A 20,999-nucleotide genomic window follows, 5' to 3' on the forward strand; every position below is an offset into this window, starting at 1 on the left:
CGATTGAAACTGAATTAGCTCTCTTTATCGAAGAGATCCACTTCCATCAGAATACATCCTCAAACGGTATTATTGTTGAAGTATATAATGATCTCCTGGTTCTGCTCATTTCACTTAGCATCAGTTCATGTAAGTCTCGCCAGTCCTCTCTGTATTCATCCTGCTGGTCATTCTTTACAGAAAAATAATATTCCATAACGTTCATATACTACAATTTACTCAACCATTCTCCAACTGATGGGCATCCATTCGTTTTCCAGCTTCTAGCCACTACAAACAGGGCTGCCACAAACATTCTGGCACATACAGGTCCCTTTCCCTTCTTTAGTATCTCTTTGGGGTCTAAGTCCAGTAGAAACACTGCTGGATCAAAGGGTATGCACAGTTTGATAACTTTTTGAGCATAGTTCCAAATTGCTCTCCAGAATGGCTGGATGTGTTCACATTTCCACCAACAATGTATCAGTGTCCCTGTTTTCCCACATCCCCTCCACCATTCCGCATTATCTTTCCCTGTCACTCTAGCCAATCTGACAGGTGTGTAGTGGTATCTCAGAGTTGTCTTAATTTGCATTTCTCTGATTAATAATGATTTGGAGCATATTTTCATATGTCTATAAATAGTTTCAATTTCTTCGTCTGAGAATTGTCTGTTCATATCCTTTGACCATTTATCAATTGGAGAATGGTTTGATTTCTTATAAATTAGAGTCAATTCTCTATATATTTTGGAAATGAGGCCTTTATCAGAACCTTTGATTGTAAAAATGTTTTCCTAGTTTATTGTTTCCCTTCTAATCTTGTCTGCCATTTGTTTTGTTTGTACAAAAACTTTTCAATTTGATATAATCAAAATTTTCTATTTTGTGGTCAATAGTGATCTCTAGTTCTTCTTTGGTCATAAATTCCTCCCTCTTCCACAGGTCTGCGAGGTAAACTATCCTATGCTCTTCCAATTTATTTATATTCTCATTCTTTATGCCTAGGTCATGAACCCATTTTGACTTTATCTTGGTGTATAGTGTTAAGTGTGGGTCAATGCCTAGTTTCTGCCATACTGATTTCCAATTTTCCCAGCAATTTTTGTCAAATAATGCATTCTTATGCCAGAAACTGGTGTCTTTGGGTTGTCAAACACTATATTATTAAAGTTATTGGCTGTTTTGTCCTTTGAACCTAACCTATTCCATTGATCAACTAGTCTATTTCTTAGCCAATACCAGATGGTTTTAGTAACTGCTGCTTTATAATATAATTTTATATCTGGTACACCTAGGCCATCTTCATTTGATTTTTTTTTTATTAATTCCCTTGAAATTCTTGACCTTTTGTTTTTCCATATGAACTTTGTTGTTATTTTTTCTAGTTCATCAAAGTAGTTTTTTGGGAGTCTGATTGGTATAGCACTAAATAAATATATTAGTTTAGGTAGTATTGTCATCTTTATTATATTTGCTCACCCAATCCAAGAGCATTTAATATTTTCCCAGTTGGTTAGATCAGATTTAATTTGTGTGGAAAGTGCTTTGTAGTTTTGCTCATAAAGTTTCTGATTTTCCCTTGGCAGATAGATTCCTAAATATTTTATACAATCAGTAGTTACTTTAAATGGAATTTCTTTTTGTAACTCTAACTGTTGGGTTTTGTTAGTGATATATAAGAATGCTGATGACTTATGTGGGTTTATTTTGTATCCTGCAACTTTGCTGAAGGTGTGGATTGTTTCTAATAACTTTTTGGTAGAGTCTCTGGGATTCTCTAAATATACCATCATATCATCAGCAAAGAGTGATAACTTGGTTTCCTCATTGCCTATTCTTATTCCTTTAATCTCGTTCTCAATTCTTATTGTCAAAGCTAGCATTTCTAATACAATATTAAATAGTAACAGTGATAGTGGGCAACCTTGTTTCACTTCTGATCTTATTGGGAATGGTTGTAGTTTGTCCCCATTACATATGATGCTTACTGTTGGTTTTAAATAGATGCTACTGATTATTTTAAGGAAAAGTCCATTTATTCCTATACTCTCAAGAGTTTTTAATAGGAATGGATGTTGGATTTTATCAAATGCTTTTTCTGCATCTATTGAGATGATCATATGGTTTTTGTTAATTTGATTATTAATATGGCCAATTATACTGATAGTTTTCCTAATATTGAAACAGCCTTGCATTCCTGGTATAAATCCTACTTGATCGTGGTGTGTTATCCTGGGGATGATTTTCTGTAGTCTTTTTACTAATATCTTATTTAAGATTTTAGTATCAATATTCATTAGGGAGATTGGTCTATAATTTTCTTTCTCTGTTTTCAACCTACCTGGTTTAGGTATCAGTACCATGTCTGTGTCATAAAAGGAATTTGGTAGGACTCCTTCATTCCCTATTTTTTCAAATAGTTTATAAAGCATTGGGGCTAATTGTTCTTTGAATGTTTGGTAGAATTCACATGTAAATCCATCTGGTCCCGGGGATTTTTTTTTAGGGAGTTGATTAATAGCTTGTTCTATTTCTTTTTCTGAAATAGGACTATTTAAGCAATTTACTTCCTCCTCTGATAATCTGGGAAGCCTATATTTTTGGAGGTAGTCATCCATTTCGCTTAGGTTATCAAATTTATTGGCATAAAGTTGGGCAAAGTAACCCCTTATTATTTCTTTAATTTCCTCTTCATCAGTGGAAAGTTCTCCTTTTTCATTTTTAAGACTGCTAATTTGATTTCCCTCTCTCCTTTTTCTAATCAGATTTACCAAAGGTTTATCGATTTTATTAGTTTTTTCATAAAACCAACTCTTAGTTTTATTTATTAGTTTAATAGTATTTTTACTTTCTATATTATTAATTTCTCCTTTTAATTTTAGAATTTCAAGTTTAGTAATTGATTGGGGGTTTTTAATTTGGTCTTTTTCTAACTTTTTAAGTTGCAGGCCCAATTCATTGATCTTCTCTTTTTCTATTTTATTCAAGTAAGCCTCTAAGGATATAAAATTTCCCCTTATTACTGCTTTGGCTGCATCCCATAAATTTTGATATGATGTCTCACTGTTGTCATTATCTTGAGTGAAATTTTTAATTGTGTCTATAATTTGCTGTTTCACCCAGTCATTCTTTAAGATGAGATTATTTAGTTTCCAATTACTTTGTGGTCTATTTACACCTAACTTTTTGTTGAATGTAGTTTTTATTGCATTGTGATCTAAAAAGAAAGCATTTACTATTTCTGCCTTCCTGCATTTAATTTTGAGGTCTTTATGTCCTAATATATGGTCAATTTTTGTGTAGGTTCCATGAACTGCTGAGAAGAAAGTATGCTCCTTTCTGTCACCATTCAGTTTTCTCCAGAGATCTATCATACCTAATTTTTCTAATATTCTATTTACCTCTTTAATTTCTTTCTTATTTGTTTTGTGATTTGATTTATCTAATTCTGAGAGTGCAAGGTTGAGATCTCCCACTATTATAGTTTTGCTGTCTGTTTCTTCTTGTAACTCTCTTAACTTCTCTTTAAGGAAGTTAGATGCTATACCACTTGGTGTTTAATACTGATATTGCTTCATTGTCTATAGTACCCTTAAGCAAGATATAATTTCCTTCCTTATCTCTTTTAATTAGATCAATCTTTGCTTTTGTTTGATCTGAGATAAGGATGGCTACCCCTGCTTTTTTGACTTCACCTGAAGCATAATAGATTCTACTCCAGCCTTTTACCTTTATTCTGTATGTATCTCCCTGTTTTAAATGTGTTTCCTGTAAACAATATATTGTAGGGTTCTGACTTTTGATCCAGTCTGCTATCTGCCTCCTCTTTATGGGAGAGTTCATCCCATTCACATTTACGGTTAAAATAACCAATTCTGTATTTCCTGCCATCCTAATATCCCCAGATTATACTTTTCTTTTTCTTGCCCTCCTTCCCTTCTTCCCTAGTATTAAACTTATTGATCCCACTAACGTCACGCAGCTCTCCCTCTTTTGTATCCCTCCTTCCTCCCTTTGAATCCCTTCCCCTTTCTTGTACCCTTCCCTTATTACTCTTTTTCCTTTTCCCTTTTCCTCTCCCACTTTTTAATGAAGTGAGAGAAGAATCTCTGTAAAATAAAATGTAAATTGTTTCCTCTTGAGCCATCTCTGATGAGAGTAGGATTCACACAATGTTCCTCCCCCTCTCTAAGTTCCCTCAGATATGATAGGTTTCCTTTGCCTCACTGTCACATGTAGTTTCCCTCTTTTTATCTCCCCTCTTCCCTTTTTCTGACACTATCCCCTTTCCATTTCTACTTCCCTTTTTTATGTTATATCGGTAAAATCAAATTATACATATGGTTTTTATGTATATCCACAACAGAAATACAGTTCTCAAGAGTTCCTTTTACCTTATTCTACTTCTCTTGATTCCTGTTGTTGGAGATCAAATTTTTTGTTTAAGTCTGGTTTTTTCCTTAGAAACAGATGGAATTCCTCTATTTCATTAAATGTCCATATTCTTCCGTGGGAAAAAATACTCAGCTTAGCTGGGTAGTTTATTCTTGGCTGCATTCCAAGCTCTTTTGCCTTTCGGAATATCAGATTCCAGGCCCTTCGATCCTTTAATGTTGAGGCAGCCAGATCTTGCGTGACCCTTATTGTGGCATCTCGGTATTTGAACTGTTTTTTTCCTGGCTGCTTGTAAAATTTTTTCTTTAGTCTGAAAATTCTGAAGTTTGGCCACAATATTCCTCAGAGTCTTTATTTTAGGGTCTTTTTCAGAAGGTGTTTGATGAATTCTTTCAATGCCTTTTTTTCCCTTCCAGGTCTATTACTTCTGGGAAGTTCTCTTTGATGATTTCCTGTAAAATAGTATCTAGGCTCTTTGTTTCATCATAATTTTCTGGTAGTCCAATGATCCTCACGTTATCTCTCCTAGATCTATTTTCCAGGTCTGTTGTTTTTCCAAGTAAATATTTGACATTTTTCCCCAATCTTTCATTTTTTTGGTTTTGCTTGACTGATCCTTGATATCTCAATGAAGCAGCCATTTCTATTTGTTCAGTTCTGATTTTTAGTGAGTTATTTTCTTCATTAGCTTTTTTTACTTCTTTTTATATATGTCCAATTGAGTTATTTTGCTCTATGGAATTTTTTTCCATTTCAATAATTTTTTTTTTAGTGAGTTATTTTCTTTTTCCAATTCGCAAACTCTGTTTCCCTGCACTTCTTGGGAGTTTTTTACCTTTTCCAATTCACATTTCAGGAAGTTGTTTTCTTTTTCCACTTTATCAAATTTTTCTTTTAGTGAGTTATGTGCCTTTTCTGTACTCCCTTGCATAGCTTCTCTTTCCTTTCCCCATTTCTCTTCCAGCTCTCTTTTAAGGTTTTTAATAGTCTCTTCTAGGAGATCCTTTTGTGTTGGGGACCAACAATTGTCTGGAGACTGTTTGCTATTAGTCTCTTCAGGGTTGAAAAGGTGTTCTCTTTCTGTGTAGAAACTATCAATCGTTCTTTTGATTTTTTTACTCATTTTGTTAAAGCCTGTAAGATCTGCCTTCAGAGCCAGGAGATTACCAGCTTCCTCTGCAGAGCAGTGAAAGGTATGTGGACAGGTAGCTGTCCTGCCAGCTGGCTATAAAAAGCAGCGAGGTACTGGAGTGCTCTGGGAAAGAGTTCCCCACCTGAAAGTAACTCAGGCCTGCAGGGCCGAGCTGGGAAAGTGCCCTTCAAAGAGCCCAGGCTGTGTGAGATAACGACTGCCCTGGGGCTAGATGCAGAACAGTGAGAGTTTCACTGCCCCAAGCCAAACCCTGCCCTGGGGCTGTGGGTGTTAGAAGCTGAGCAGTGAATGGATTTGCAGGGACCGGAAGTGTCTCCCCCTGGAAGCACAGTCAGCTGAGGAGGTTCTATTGCCCCAGGCCGAGCCCCCCACACTGCCGATTAGAGGCTGCCCAGGCTGTGCCCCACTGCCGTGCAGATTAGTAACTGCCCCCGCAAAAGCCCCGGAACTGCCGTATGTGGCCACAGGGCTGCGGTAAAGTCTGCCTGAGTCACTTCCGGGTTTGAGAGGTTACAGCCAGATCTCATTAGGTTCTGGCGTTTTTTAGAGGACCCTCTGTTTTAGGCTTTAATTTCTCTGCCAGTTTACTGCTTTGTAGTCAAGGCAGAGCAGTTAGAGATTCCCCCCGCCCCTGGTCTGCTCAGGAAGCTAGTCTCTCGCTGCCTATGCTAGTCTGTTCCTGGCCCCTCAGGACAAACCTTTCCTGGCGATCTTCAGGATTGGCTGGTAAGTTGTAGTGCTTCTCATTTTCATGAATTTAAGTAGTGAAGAGCTATTTCTACTGACATCTATTTGGACTCCTAGCTTTGACATGCCTTCCAGTGCATCAGTTATTCCCATTGGTTTTGTGTTCGCTACAAATTCCTTGATCATACCATACATGCCTTCGTGCAGATTATTGATAAAATATGAACTAATAGAGCCATGGGCAGATCCTTGGAGAACTCTATTGAAGACTTTCTTTCAAAGTGATATTAAACCGTTGATAACAACTCATGTCCATTCATTCAGATGACTATAAGTCCAATTATTTTTGTCCATCCCATATCTTATGAAGATAACATGAGAGCTTTTGTCAAATAGATTGCTAAAATTTAGGTCTATTATATATCTGTAGAATTCCCATAATCTATCAGTCTTTTAACTTTATCAAAAAGGAAAATGATGTTAGTTTGGAATTATTTATTCTTCTTGAAATCATGCTAGTTTTTAGTGATTGCTGCTTTCCTATCTTGATGTGCATAAGCCATCCCTTTGATAATAAGTTCTAGAATTTTGTCAGAAATTGTGAAACTCACTGACTTATAGTTTATTAAAGTTACTTCAGTATTTATTTTTCCAGTCCCATGGCACTTCTTTCATCCCAAATGACCTTAATAAAAATAATAAAAACCTTGTCTTTTAAAATCAGAGTAGTTTCCTGATAAACACACATACACACATGCACACACATATGTATAGCTGTGTATCTTATTTTTTCCTCCTTACACATGGAAACTTTCTTTGTAATGAAGAAAACTTTAAAATTGATACAGCATTAATATCTGATAGTATATGCAACATTTGGCACTTGACGGATCACAGTCACTGCATTCAGTAAGAGTTCAACTGCCTTTCAGTCTACACAAAGACTCAGAGGTGTGTGATAGAATCTGAGTGTGGATAGCAACAAGAAGGTCTGTTTTACTATATTATTGTATGAAGAGGAGTAGTATGCAGTAACTCTAGAACAAGATTGTGAAGAAATTTAAATGCTAAGTTAAGGAATATTAATGTTAAAAGGTGGCAGATTGATGTAATCAAATTTGTGTTTTAGAAGCATTATTTTCACCATTGGATCAAAAACATTTTGGAAATAGGAGAAATGGCTGAATGTGTAGAGGAAAGGGGACAAATGCAGGAAATGCTGTGAAAGTAGAATCAATAAGATCTGGTAACTGACAGGTGAAGGAAATAACAGAATGGTGGTGATACAATAGAAAAAGGAAAGTTCAGAGGAGGGTTGGATTTGTCAGGAGTGGTGGAAAGAGAATGAGTTCCATTTTGGAAAAGTTGAGTTTATGATGGTCATTGGATCATCTAATAGACAGTTGAAGATTTGTCATTGATATTCAGACACAGATTAGAGCTGGATATATTACTCTGGGAATCATCTGCAAAGATAAGATAATTGAAACGGTGAAAGCTATTGAGATCACTTAAGCAGGCCTGTGTAGAGAAAAGAGGGCCTAGGATGGGGTCTTGAGAAAGTGTTATGGGTAGGGGAGGATGACTGCCCAACAAATAATACTAAGGAATCATCAAACAGATAGAACCAGGAGAAAGTCTTGTCACAAAAACTGAGGGAAGAAGGGGTATCCAGAACTGAAGAGAATGATCATTACTGTCAGAAGCTGAAGAGAAGTCGAGAAGAATCAGGATTGAGAAAAGACCACTGGATTTAGGAGTTAAGAGCGATCTGAGAGATTATTTTTAGTTTAGTGGTACGGTTATAAGATTGCGAGAGGTAGAAGAGCTGGAATGAGAGAAAGTGCAGGTGATGAGTTAGAAAGTTTTTTTCTTCCTAAGAGTTTACTTGTGAAAGGGGAGATAACTTCTGATTTTAAGTAATTATTCTTGCTAACAATGGCAAGTCAAGAGGGAGGTTTGATTCTCTTTTCCAGCCATGGGGCTCTGTCCTCCTCTACTACTATCCCTGTTGGAATGCCAGTACCAGCCGCAGTATCTGTATATCCCTATTAATGCTGCTTGTAGATGAGATTAACTTCCAGGCAGAGGGTGGTAAAGGGTCAGCACTTGTGCCAGGCAGCAGAGATGATGAGAATGGACACCTAATAGCCTGCTGGAGCAGAAGGGCACAGTGCTAATGGGCCGGGCTCCCTAGTGTCCACCGACTTGGACATCTGTCTTCTCTAGCTCTGGAGAAGACTCCGCAGCAGGAGGAAAGCTCCCCGGCCTTCGAAGGTGGAAGGGTCAGGAAATGTGGCACAGGGCCCCCAAAGCCTCGAGAGCAGGAGTCTTCACTTCTCTGATGTCTCATTTTATTGATGTGTGTGTGTGTGTGTACACACCCATGCTCACACATGCGTAGCTATAGTTGTCTAACTTATTCCTCCTGTGTGCATTGGGACCTTCCTTGGGAATGAAGAAAAATAACTCTAGTGTCTGATAGCACATTCAAAATGTGGCACTTCTTTTTGAACATCCTTTTGAAGGGTATTGACTCATCAGAGCAATGTTTTAAAATGCACAAAATAAAAAAATAGAGCATTTGAATTATATTGAAATAATTGTTAAAATTTTTTAAATAAAAAGTTCCCAGACCCCAGGTTAAGAGTTCTTGCTTTGAATGTCCTTTCTTGTTTAGCCTTGATCTTTCTGACTTCTCTGGTTCTCTTATCCAGTCCCTGCCCCATCTAAGCCTTTTATCCACCTTGAGGTGGTGGTAAAGGAAACCTGGGTTGGGTGAGCCACCTGGATGGGGCTGAAATCCCGATGGAACCTGCCTTGTTTTGAGGCAGGGTACCCATGCTCCTTTTTTATTTCTCCTAGGGGTGAGGAAATTTAAAGACCCATCCCCTTTCCAATTTTTACTTGGGTGGAAGGCGTCCTGTGGGTTGTAGCTAAAGCATCAAGAGGAAAGAAGAGATGTCTTACTTGAAGACTCTTTCCTTGATTCAGGGGAGGAAGCCTTGTCTTTGATCTGCTCGCATGACCCCCTCTGGTTCTATTTCTAGATGTCCCTTCAGCTTCTCAGTCTAGAAGTCCTAGTGATTTAACCACCTGGGTTCTCAGAGCTGAAAGGATGCATCGTGGTGCTCTCCACAGGCTCTGTGCTCCTGTGGCAACTTTTCACTTGAGTGTGGTATAATGGAAGGAGCCCTGGCTCCTGGAGGGAGAGATCTTGTGTTCGCATCCTGGCCCTGCTCAACTTTGCGCAGGTCACTTCTTCCTGCACCTCAGGTTACTCCACTGTAAAACGAGGGGGTTGAACTTTAAGGTTCCTTCCAACTCTAAATTCTCTGACCCCTGTGGACATTTCCTACTGCTGGCCTGTCCCCCTGAGTGAGCAGTAATGAGCACCTTAATGTGCTGACTTGTCAGATCCTTTCTCGGTACATTAGAACAAAAGTTGCTCTTTTCTCATTAGAACCCTCTTTGTGCGGGTGTCTTTAATCAATTGCATCCCCAGGGACAATATTTTTAGAAGTTGTATTTTTCACACTCTCGCTCGCCTTCCCCTTTTGGAAATTCTGTTCCCTGTGCCGAATGAAATGAACTAATGAGATGCCATGAGAGTTCGGGCCAATGTTAATTGGAATCGGCATACAGGAGCCGCTGCGCACATGTACTCACTTTTACCCTGGCTTCCCTCAATTCCTTCTCTCTGTCTCCTTGGCACAGGTTGCACAGACGGCAGATGGTGTGGACGCTGACCTCTGGAAAGACGGCTTATTTAAATCCAAGGTTACCAGATACCTGTGTTTCACAAGATCATTTTCTAAAGAAAATGTAAGTCCAATAGTACCTTCCATCAATAAGCTAAATACCAGATATTTACAGTCATCTTGGCAATTTCTTTATCTCTTGTGTGGCTGTTTTTATTCTCTAAAGATAACTAAAATACATTTTTTAAAATAAATTGAGTAGAATTGTTGGGCTGATGTAGAGTCATAGCTGACAGTACTTATTAGGCACCTATTGTGTACATAGCATAGGTGCTGCAATAGGCAGAAAGTTCAGCTAAAACATGACCTCTGCCCTCAAGGAGCCCAAAGTCTAATGGAGACAGGAGAATGCGATGGATTTGAATGTTTGAGACCTGCCTCCAACACTTATTTAGCTTTGGAGACTTGTGTAAGTAACTTAATCAACTTTGCACTCTGAAATGATAATTACAATATTTATATTACCTTAATATATTTTATATTACCTATTTATTACCCATATATTATCTTACCTATATATTGGTGAATTGTGAGAAAAGCTCTTTAAAAGTTTAGTACTCTAGAACAGGAGTAGGCTGTATAAGGCCCATGAAATAATTTGTTAAGGCAACCACCAGTATTGATGAGCTGAAAGCAGGTACAGGAGCCTCCCACTGCTTTGAGTTTTTTAAATCTACAACTTTGTATGGCCTAAGAATGATATTATAAATATCTAAATAGCTTTTGGCAGAAAAAAAAGCTTCCCTGCTCTTGTCCTAGTTTAATTAGTAGCTGTTGTCATGTCCATCATTACTATTAGAATTGGTATATTAGTGAGAGGGACTCTTGAAATCATCTCTTCTACCCTTTTCATTTTCCAGATGAAGAAATTACTCCTGTGAAATAGCTTTCTTAAGAAAAGAGCATTGCATTTGGATTTAGAAAACATGGCTTTGAATCTCTATTCTGTTCTTTAATACTGTGAAATCTTGTGTAAGAGATTTCATCTCTCAGGGCTTCAGTCCTCTCAATTGCAAAAGAATTGCAAAAGCAGGTGATGTCCAAGATGCCTTGCTCTTTCTCATGATGAAGCAGGCTAGAACCTGGCTCTCTTAAATCTAGTCCTGTGCTCCTTCTACCGAATGAGGATGCAGGTGATAAAAAGCAAAATCTTTGTACAAAAGTTCCCATTATCTTAAGAAAATGCTTTGTTGTAATTGTTATTTGTATGTTGGAATGTTTTTGTTGATAATGATGGTAAAGTTCAAAAGGAAAAAAAGAAAAATGAATAAGAAAAAATGACTGTGAAGTCAGAGGACCTAATGATGGCTCTGTACTAGCTGGGAAACCTTGGATAATTTAGTTCATTTCCCCTCCCTGGAGATTAGTATCCTCAATTGGAAAAGGAGGTGGTCGGAACAGTGGGCTGAGGTGCCTCCTGGATCAAAACAAACTCTTTGAGGTCTATGATCTCTTAAAAATCATACTGTGTGCCTACGTAGAGTAAACTTAAGGAAAATTCCTTCTTTATAGGAAATTGAGGATCTTCTCTTACTACAAGATCCTAGCAAATCACAACATAGTTCACATGTAGGAATTTTCTAATATATTATGACTTAAAGCTGATCCCTGAGTGAAAGCATAACTAAAAAAAAGATTATTTAAATTATTGACTTGTTTATATTGACTCTTTTAATGTTTCCAAGAGATTAGGTTAAATATTCTTTCTAAAGTTTTTCATGCTAGAATACCTTCCCCTCGCCCCCTACTTCTTAAGAACTAGAAATATCTCTGTGCCTTTGCATTGGTGGGAAAAAGAGAAAAGCTCTATAAACTTTTTCTGGATAGATGTTAAAATGCAGCTACATTGGTTCACATAGATTTAAAGCTGGAAGGGCTTCATCTCAGAGGAGGAAACTAAGGCCTACAGAGGCTAAATAACTTGTGTAGGATCACACAAATAATTAGTGGGAAAGCAAAGATTTGAATTCCGAAATCCTCTGACCTCTAAGCCAACAGTCTTTCCATTCATATTTGCCATTCTTTGTTTAACCTTCGATTGCAGATAAAAGTCTAATGCCATTAAGCTTATTCTTGAGCTTTGAAGAATTATTCATATAGAGAGTAATTGGAGGGACTGGAATAATCCAATGGATACTGTTCATTTATTTTTTGTTGTTGTTATTATTGTTGTTTATTTAAATAAATCAATCAACAGGAATGGATTATTCAATGCCAGTTACTTTGCTGTAAGGCTATAAAGAGAACATAGACAGGCCCTATGCTCAGGGAGCTCATATTCTAAAGTAGGCGGCAACATGCAAAATGTGTCTATCTGTTTAAAATGGGCAGTAGCCAGTTTATTTAAAAAGATTTTCAGAGGATTCATGGATGGAAATTACCTTAAGGGTAACTTAGTTAAACTTACCCTTTACTTTACAGAGGAGCAATGGAGCTCCACAGATTATTTCCTATTTAGAGTCATGTAGGTGTAAAGAAGAAAGACGCTCCCAATTCAGATCTTTCAAAGATTGTTTATGAAACTGAGAAATTTTTTTTAAAGTATATGTTAACACAGCACCACCCCATCCACTTTCAGTGCAACACTATGCTGTACTGTGGTAGAAAGAATAGTAAGAGACGCAGGTCATAGCCCAGCTTAGTCACTAGAAACAGGAATGGAGCTTAGGAGAGTATTTGCCCCAATCCTTTCATTACAAATGTCTTTGGGAAACCTGGCAACTGAAGTATATTGCATGATATTAGATCTTAAGAAGAAAACCAGATTTTCCCAATCCAAATACAGAACCAGTTATTTTGTCCCAGTTCAATGTCCTTTCCACTCAAACTTTTTTTTTTAAGGAAAAAGACTTTATTTTCAGTTGAACAATAATTGGTTGCATTGGTTTAATATTATAATATTTATTTTGAATATAGATTTTTCTCAAAACACAAAGCTATTGTCATAAAATGGTTTTTCTCAACAGGAAAAAAAATAACGTAATACACATACACATTTAAAATTACATAAAATTGTGATCTAAATATGTACATACTTTCTGTAAAGAGATAAATAAGAATGGGGCCTGAACAAGTAACTTGCTTGGTATAATGAGTTTCTAGGTGAGGAGACTGGCCCTTCTAATGCATATAGTCGTCTCTTCAGCATTTCGGCTTAGGTGCCTTGGCCCAAAAGGATGCCATGAATAACACTTGCCCAGAGCTACTGCTGGTATCTGTCAAAGTCAGGACTTGAACCCAGCCTCCTGCGCTTTGAGGCCAGCTCTCTCTCCACTGTGCCATATTATCTCTATTCGTTACAGAAGTTTTCTTTCTTTTTTCAACATTGCCTTTAATTCCAATAAAAATGTTTTATTCATTCTAATCACTGCTCTCTATCTTTGGCGCTCTGATTGTGTCATTCTCCGCTCATTTTCCCCACAGCACGTACTAAGCGTGTAATCAGACTGCTCTCAAGTTTTATAAAGTCTAGATTTAGGGAGAATAGCACAGCCTGTGTTAGCACAATACGGCAAAACTCTTTTGTGAGCAAAAATATTTGTGTAGTCGTAGAAAGAGCACAGTTCTCCTTTGATGTCTCATTATGGCATGGAGATTTTTGATTGCGGATTGTGTCAAGTAGACGGCTAGTGCTGGGACACCCTTCCAAGCTAGGGAAAACCTGGAGAAGGGGCCTGATTCTGCATTCTGCATGGAGAGGCTCTGCAGCAGAAGGTTTGCCAGCCATGAACTTTTTTTCCTGGCTATATAAACCGACAAAACATGCAAATGAGCTGGGGAAAGCTTTTCAGTCTTCAACTGAGTACTAAATTTGCTAAATAATAGTAGAGAAGCTCTTTATTGACATTCCCTGCCCTTTCCCCGAGTTTGGAATAATTTTTGATCATAGTAGTAGGTGAAACCCAAGCCAAGGCCAAAGGGGTGTGTACAGTTGTGACTTGAGTTTGTTTTGGCGGAGGGGAAGCCCTGCATAAATGAAGTCCTATGTCTTTGGAGTTTTAAAGTAAATGGATAGATGATTGTTATTTTCACAGATAATATAGAGAGAAATGACAAGGATACCATCTTGACATTTCACGCAGGTAGCTAGGGGGTACCATGAATAAGAAGTCTGGGCCTAAAGTCAGGAAGATCTACGTCCAAATCCAGCCTCAGACATTTACTAGTCTCTGACCCTGGGTGAGCCATTTACCTTCTGTCTGCCTCAGTTTCCTCATTTATCAAATGGAGATGATAGCATTTACTTGAAGGATTGTTGTGATAAGCAAATGAGATAATGTTCACAAAACTCTTTGTAAATTGTAACATGCTATATAAATGTTAGTTTTTATTCTAAATAGATAACTGTATAGATTATTATTACTGTTATATGGATGAAATGTAAATGCCACCTTCATATTTGTCTTCAGTTCTTTTGAATAAGCTCCTCTGCCTCATAGGCAGGCCCTTTTCTTAGAATAAAGACAAAGCTGAGCAAACAGTGCAGTTGATAGGCAGTGTAGCAGCCCCCATTTGTAGTTGGGAATGCCTTTTGTCATCTTAAATTTTAAGCAGTATAGTGGTCAAGGGAGATGAGATCCTGGACTCTAGTGTCTACTTTATTAGTCAGTTCTTTATTTACTTCATGATTTTAGTGTTTTCAGGCATCTCCCTTCATAGTCCCTGTAAAATGAGATAACATAGCAATAGCACTGTCTAGAAGGCAGGACTCTAATGAAAAGAGCACCAGATACAGAGTCAGAAAAAACCTGGATTCAAGATCAGCTCTGCTCCTTGTTGACCCCGTAGCCTTGTAGAAGAACATTGAACTTGAAGTCAGAATGAGCAAGCTTGAATGCTGGGTTTGTTACTTCCTGTCTAAGCATAAGCAAATTACTTAACCTTTTGTACCTCTCATATCTATTTGTCAAATAAGATAATCTTGAAGGTCTGTTCCAGCTCCAAATCTCAGGGTCCTCATCTGGAAAAAGAAGATGTTGGACTAGGTGACCTGGTATCTTCCAGTCCTGAGATTGCCATGGCTCCGAGGTTTTCAGGTTCCTACGACACATTTCAGATAGGGCACGGTATGTCAGAGCATTTCCCAAAAGGGATGTCTGGGATTTTTTGAGAGAACTCAGAATTTCACCCATGATAATCTTTTGAAAGAAATGTGTAAGCATAGAGAAGACCTTGAAGAGAACTAGTGGATATATCAAAATATTGACTGTACTGCTGTAGACGAGCATCATCCTGCTTAGCCTTAGATGACTGAAAGTGAAGAGAGAGAGATTTCAGCTTAGAATAAAGATGACCATCCTGGGTGGAAATCACCCACAATTGGGGCATGCAAGTGATTATAAGACTTTAGAGTCTTGTATATTTATATATTGGAGTGTATAATTTGGAGGTGAAAGGAACATTTGGACTCATTCTACAAGTGAGAAAACAGGTGCAGAAAGAATAAATAATTTACAGTATTAGGCAGGTGATTAAGAAGCTGAGTAGGATTCAGATCCGGGGCTTTTGACTCAGTATTCGGTGCTCACTTGATTGTACCATGTGATAACTCATTCACCAACATGTTCAAGATACCAGCTTTGTTCCAGGCACTCGCTGTGCCCGTGGGCCCCAAAGCAGAGGATGGATTATAATTACTCTGTCCTCATCCCCCCAGAGCTCCTTGTCTGCTTGGAGTCTACGGATAAGATATGAGACGGTGATAATTCATAGTAATACATAAGTTTACTTGAGAGTGCATTGTGAGCTAAGGGGTGGTAGCAGGAAGCACTCTGATCTTAGTGTTGGATAAAGGAATATGTTCTCTGAAAAAAAAAACTTTACATTTTTTGTGAGGACTTAATCCATGACAATGGATATTTCTAGAATATATTCTGGGGCTTGAGATTAGCTTGGATCTTAATTAGGTGAGTAGCTAGCAGCCCCATTTCAGCAGTTTGGGGAGGCCCGTCTGGAATCTAAGCCAGCCGCAGCCCCCTCTCCCTCATCATTTTTATTAATACAGAATCCTGGGGCTGGAGCGACACCGCTTGCTGTGGAAAGATCGAGATTAATTGTACTTTTCATGCACTGTACTTTCTGCATTACCTGTAATAATAATGTACATAGATTAGGTAGGGAGGATATTAAACAGAAGGATTTATGAACATTTGAATATTAAGTTGGTTATCTGTGGCCACCTTAAATGCAAGGTTGTCAAAAATAATTACAGTATACTAGCAAATACCGGCTACCAGAGACAATATAAATACCCTGAGTCAGTGCATATTGGGCTTTTGGCATGAATCATTTGCTCAACAAGGATTGGGAATATGTTTCTCATATTTATGAGGAGGAAATGAAAGAGAGCACGAGATGGGGGAGGGGAGAGGAACAAGCAAAATTAATGGTGTCGCAGACCTAATGTATGAAGCCCATTACAGTGGTTGCTTGGTGTAAGAAGGGACCACACTTTTAACTGTATGAAGCCCAGAGAGTGCACACCACATTTTACCTCCTTGGAGGGTTTTTAGATGTTTCTTCGAATGGTCACTATCCTGGTCGATCCTCTGTGCAGTTATGGCTATTCTTGAATGATTCGAGAATGCAGATTAGATCTTCTCTTTGCTGAGCGGGTGCTCTTTTTGTGTGACCCGGACAACCCGTCCCTTGGTGCCCAGCTCTCTGGCTATGAGGCTTTCTACAGCTAGGCTGGTCTCTGAATGATCCGTATAAAGCCACTTGTTGTCCAACTTGGCAGGACCTGCTAGAACCTGGGCCGTGGAGTCCCGGGCATCCGTACACTCCGTCAGGTAGGGAAGAGGCCTGCTGTACCAGCCCCACTGGAACACAAATTCCTTGAGTGCAGGGCTGATTTTCATTTTTGTCTTTGTCTCCCTAGCCCATAGTGTGAGTCTCAGTTTCCTAATCTATAGAAGGGAGATAATAATACGTGCCTTATGCTTTCTGAGGGTTGAAGTGGGGAAAGCTCTCTGGCTTAAAGTGCTGTGGAAAAAAAGCATTGTGAGGAGTCATAGTGGGAGTGAGAGTAAAGAAGGCAGAGTGAGAGTTTGAAGTTCTGTTAGAAATTCCAGCGTGGCTTTTTATTTCTTACATTACCTGAGACAAATCAGGTTACCTCTGTGGACCTCAGTTTCCTCTTTTCTTAAATGATGTGGTTGACTGGAGAGTTTCTTAACATTTGTTATCATTCTGAATCTTAAATTCCCATAAGCAAGCACCTGCCATCTTAAGTCAGTATACTTTGATTTGCTTGTCAGAGCAGCTCTAATTCAAACTCCTGATTTGGAGTGGCTGTCCCAGCTAGAGAATGTACCATGTATAGTCACAACTCCCTGCTTGTATTTCAGAGACAAATGCTGGCAAGATCAACTGTTAAGTCACATTCTCTGCAGGCCTGAATTTTTCTCTCATTTCCTAGATGCAAAGGCATATTGAGTTTGGTCATACCAACATGTAGAGAGAAATGCTTATTTTTCCCTTTAACTAGTAAAGAAATATACCAGCCATGGCTTGGTAGTGATGACACAGTGACTAGCTGAGCAATTATGTATTTACTCAGTGAAGGTGGGGACTTTTCATTTTTGGACTAAAGGGCTTCTATGCTATGATGATAAAAGGATAAATATTATACAATGTGAGACTTGCTTTAACTGGTTACATAATAGGAGAAGGAAAAAAACAAATTAGAAATTATACTGCGATGATTTTATGAAAGATCTAAAGTAGTTAAGTATTTTGAGATGTGACTGTGCTTACCACTCAGTCGCAGACTTCAAAGATTGCCTGTGAGTGCCAACTTATTTAATTGTCCCTTAATAACAAAAGCAATTAAGAGAATTAAGATTAAGAGAAATTAATTAAGAGAAGGGAAATTAATTAAGAGATTAATTAAGAGAATTAAGAGAAAGGGCGAAAGGCAGTTCAGCAAAACAAATCTTTACTTCAACCAAGTCTGACAGAATATGCAGTGTTTTGCATCTATAGGCTTCTGCCTCTGTCAAGAAGCAAGGGAAGCATGTTCTCATGGCTGGTATATTTATACGAGGTTTTTCAGTTTTTTTTCCCTTTACATTATTGTAAATGGTGTGTATGTGTGTGTGTGTATTTCCTAATTCTGCTTACTCCACTTCATGCTAATTAATCTTCTCATGCTTCTCCATAGAATAATGTGTCTTAAAAATATTTTTTTTATCTTGTTTAGGGAAACTTGGCATTATAGAATCCATATCAGAACCCTTGATTTGGAAGTCAGGAGACTTGGAATCAAATCTTACCTTTGACACTTCATAATTGAAAGAGCCTGGGCTCAATGGGTACTTTGTGCTGAGGGTACTGAGTGAGACAAACTGGACTTTAAGATTAAAAACTGGTTTAAGGATCTTATAGGGTAGTAGATACACAGAACACTTGAGCTTAGAGAATATCTTGTCCAACACTCACCTTGGCAAAATGAAAAGAATGCCAGACATGAAGTTAGAAAAACTAGTTTCTAGTCCTGGTTCATGCTATCTTACTGTGATGTTGGGCAAGCCGTTTTACCTGTTCAAGCCTCATTTTGCTTATCTGTGAAATGGTCATGATAGTACTTACACTACTTACTAAATGAATGTTTTTAAGGAAAGTAATTTGTAAACTTTTGTGGTACTGATAGCAAAGGTATTTCAGAGATGGAAAGTGAATCCCAGTTTCCTGACGTCTAGCTCTGTAGCCTTTTTATTACACCATGTTGTCTTCTGTGATTTCCTCTTTTCAGCCTTAGTTTTCATATCTGTAAAATGATAATAATATTTCTTACTCTCCCTTCCTCTTCATTACCCCAAGATTGTCTAGAAGGTGGTTAATTCTTTTTCTTCTAGTCATAGTGATTCATGAAAACACATTGGAGTTGTGAGGTGCATTGAGGAAATCATGGACTCTTTAAGAAACACTACTTATACAGAGGATTGTTTCGTTTTGAGGAAAATAGTACAGTAATATGTAAAGTGCTACTCGCCACATGCACACAAACCATTCTATTTATCCACTGGGCATATGAGGTTCTAATGGTAAAGGTAGGGGCAGCCGGGTGGTGCAGTGGATAGAACACTGTTTCTGGAATCAGGAAGACATCTTCTTGAGTTCAAATCCAGCCTCAGATACGTATTCCTTATGTGACTCTGTTACCTTCAGTTTCCTCAGTTGTAAAATGAGCTGGAGAGTGGCAAACCACTCCAATATCTTTGCCAAGGAAATTCTAAATGGGGACATGAAAAATTGGACGTGACTGAGTAACAACAATGGTGTAGGTGCTCCTTCCCTGCCCACACACGCACACACACACACCCCTGATTAGACAGTTTCATAGGTAGAGGGGCCAAAAATGACCTTAGCTCATAATCAGCCATTCAGGAAGCCTAAGAGGTCATGGTCCTTCCATAACACTCCATCCCTGGGCCCCAAATAGGACATTCACAGGAAAGCTGAAGGGGAAGACCCTCACCGACCAGCCGCTCCAACTCCCTCATCTTCCAGTGCAGGCGCAGGGCCCACACAGGGTCGTGCCTTAGCAAGGTCCCGCAGTGGCCCCCCAAACCCTTGGTGTCTTGGTGGGTCTTGCTGGACTTTGACCTTTCTCGGCCTAGTTTGAGAGCCTCACTTCAGACCAGGGTTTGGGGGTGAGTTGATGATACAGTCACAGGGTTTACACGTTGGAATTGAAGGACAATTTTTTCTGCTCAGATGTCTACTTTGAGTGCCATCATCAGGTGGGAGCGCCACCTTTTAAGAAAGTCACAGAGAAGAGGAGGGCACACAGGGTAGGTGGTGAGGGCCCTCGTTCCACGTGAAGATGAGTTGAAGGAATTTGGGAGAGTCATCGTGTAGCAAAGACCTGGTGGGAGCAGGCCATGGAGGCTGTCTGCGGCTGTCGGCAGGGCCATCCCATGCAGGGAAGATCCCACTCTTTCTGTTTGTGTGGGGGGGGGGCAAGCCGGGCAGAGAGCCAGCCTGCCAGGATGACGTGGCTTGGCTCAGCAGAGGTAGGCCTGAGGCGGTGATGAGAGCTTAGCAGAGGGCAGCCGTGTGCCACGGTGGAGGTGCTTCTTTGTTCAAGCCGAGCCCGGGTGACTGTTGATATTTGTTTTGAGGAGGAGACTTGTTTGGGGAGGGCCTGTAGTGTGTGGCCAACTCTTGGGTCTGAGGTTCTGTAATCAACTTATTTCATAGGAGAACTTGAGGCCCAGGTGTGTATAGTTCAGCTACAGATTAGTTATGGAAATGGAAGGGATGTTAAAGCATAGGATGTCTTAGTTCAAAGGTTCCTTAGAGGCAGCTAGGAATTCAAGAGCCAGGTTCAAAATCGTTGTGCTTTTAGAACTTGTATGTCTTTAGTTGTTTTCATGTTGTCTCCCACATTAGAATGTGAACTCCAAGAATGGGGGAATCTTTTTTTTTTTTGATCTTTCTATTCCCAGAGCTTAGTATAGTCCTGACTAATAATAACTTCGCTAATAATAACTAATAATAATAAATGCATGTTGACTGACTTTGACTCCAAATCTGGCACTCCTTCTATTCTAACATTGTCTTTTTAATAGACTCTGAGCTCAAATATAAATATAGAAAAGACCATTTTGAGTGTATAATTTGGAGGACATGAAATAGCCAAAGTTGGCTTCATTCTGTATAGGATATGTGGAATTTTGCAAAAATTATACTATAATTAAAAAAATTGTGCAAATGCGCCGTGCGTTTATGTTGTCTTTTAGATTGATTTTGGAGCAGTGACATTTTAGCCTGGTAATTGGTTCTGCATTATGTTCAAACATGCGTGTGCTCAAACAGTGACTGCCACAGAAATTTGCCCTTTCTAAAATATACACGTGCCTAATGCAGACTGTCAGGAGCGTGTAAGCACGCTGGCGGACGCTGGGACCACACACTGCCCTCTGCTGGCCGGAACCTCGGGCTCTTGGAAAGCTTGCCTCCCCCTTCCCCAGCCGGCTTTTTGGGGACCTGGAAGCTCTGACCAGGGAACCCTGC

The 20,999-nt window shown here is 39.0% G+C and overlaps 1 protein-coding gene across 2 annotated transcripts in view; it reads left to right on the forward strand.

The window, feature by feature from the left end:
• The window catches only part of MVB12B (multivesicular body subunit 12B), a 290,278-nt gene that overhangs the window by 61,046 nt on the left and 208,233 nt on the right, over positions 1–20,999 (forward strand). For both annotated transcript variants that reach the window (XM_051979657.1, XM_051979656.1), the window contains exon 3: positions 9,934–10,041. In XM_051979657.1, coding sequence (XP_051835617.1) covers positions 9,934–10,041 — 108 coding nt within the window. The remainder of the gene's footprint in view (positions 1–9,933; positions 10,042–20,999) is intronic.

Source organism: Antechinus flavipes, chromosome 2 (genome assembly GCF_016432865.1).
Source record: "Antechinus flavipes isolate AdamAnt ecotype Samford, QLD, Australia chromosome 2, AdamAnt_v2, whole genome shotgun sequence".
Taxonomy (NCBI): Eukaryota; Metazoa; Chordata; class Mammalia; order Dasyuromorphia; family Dasyuridae; genus Antechinus; species Antechinus flavipes.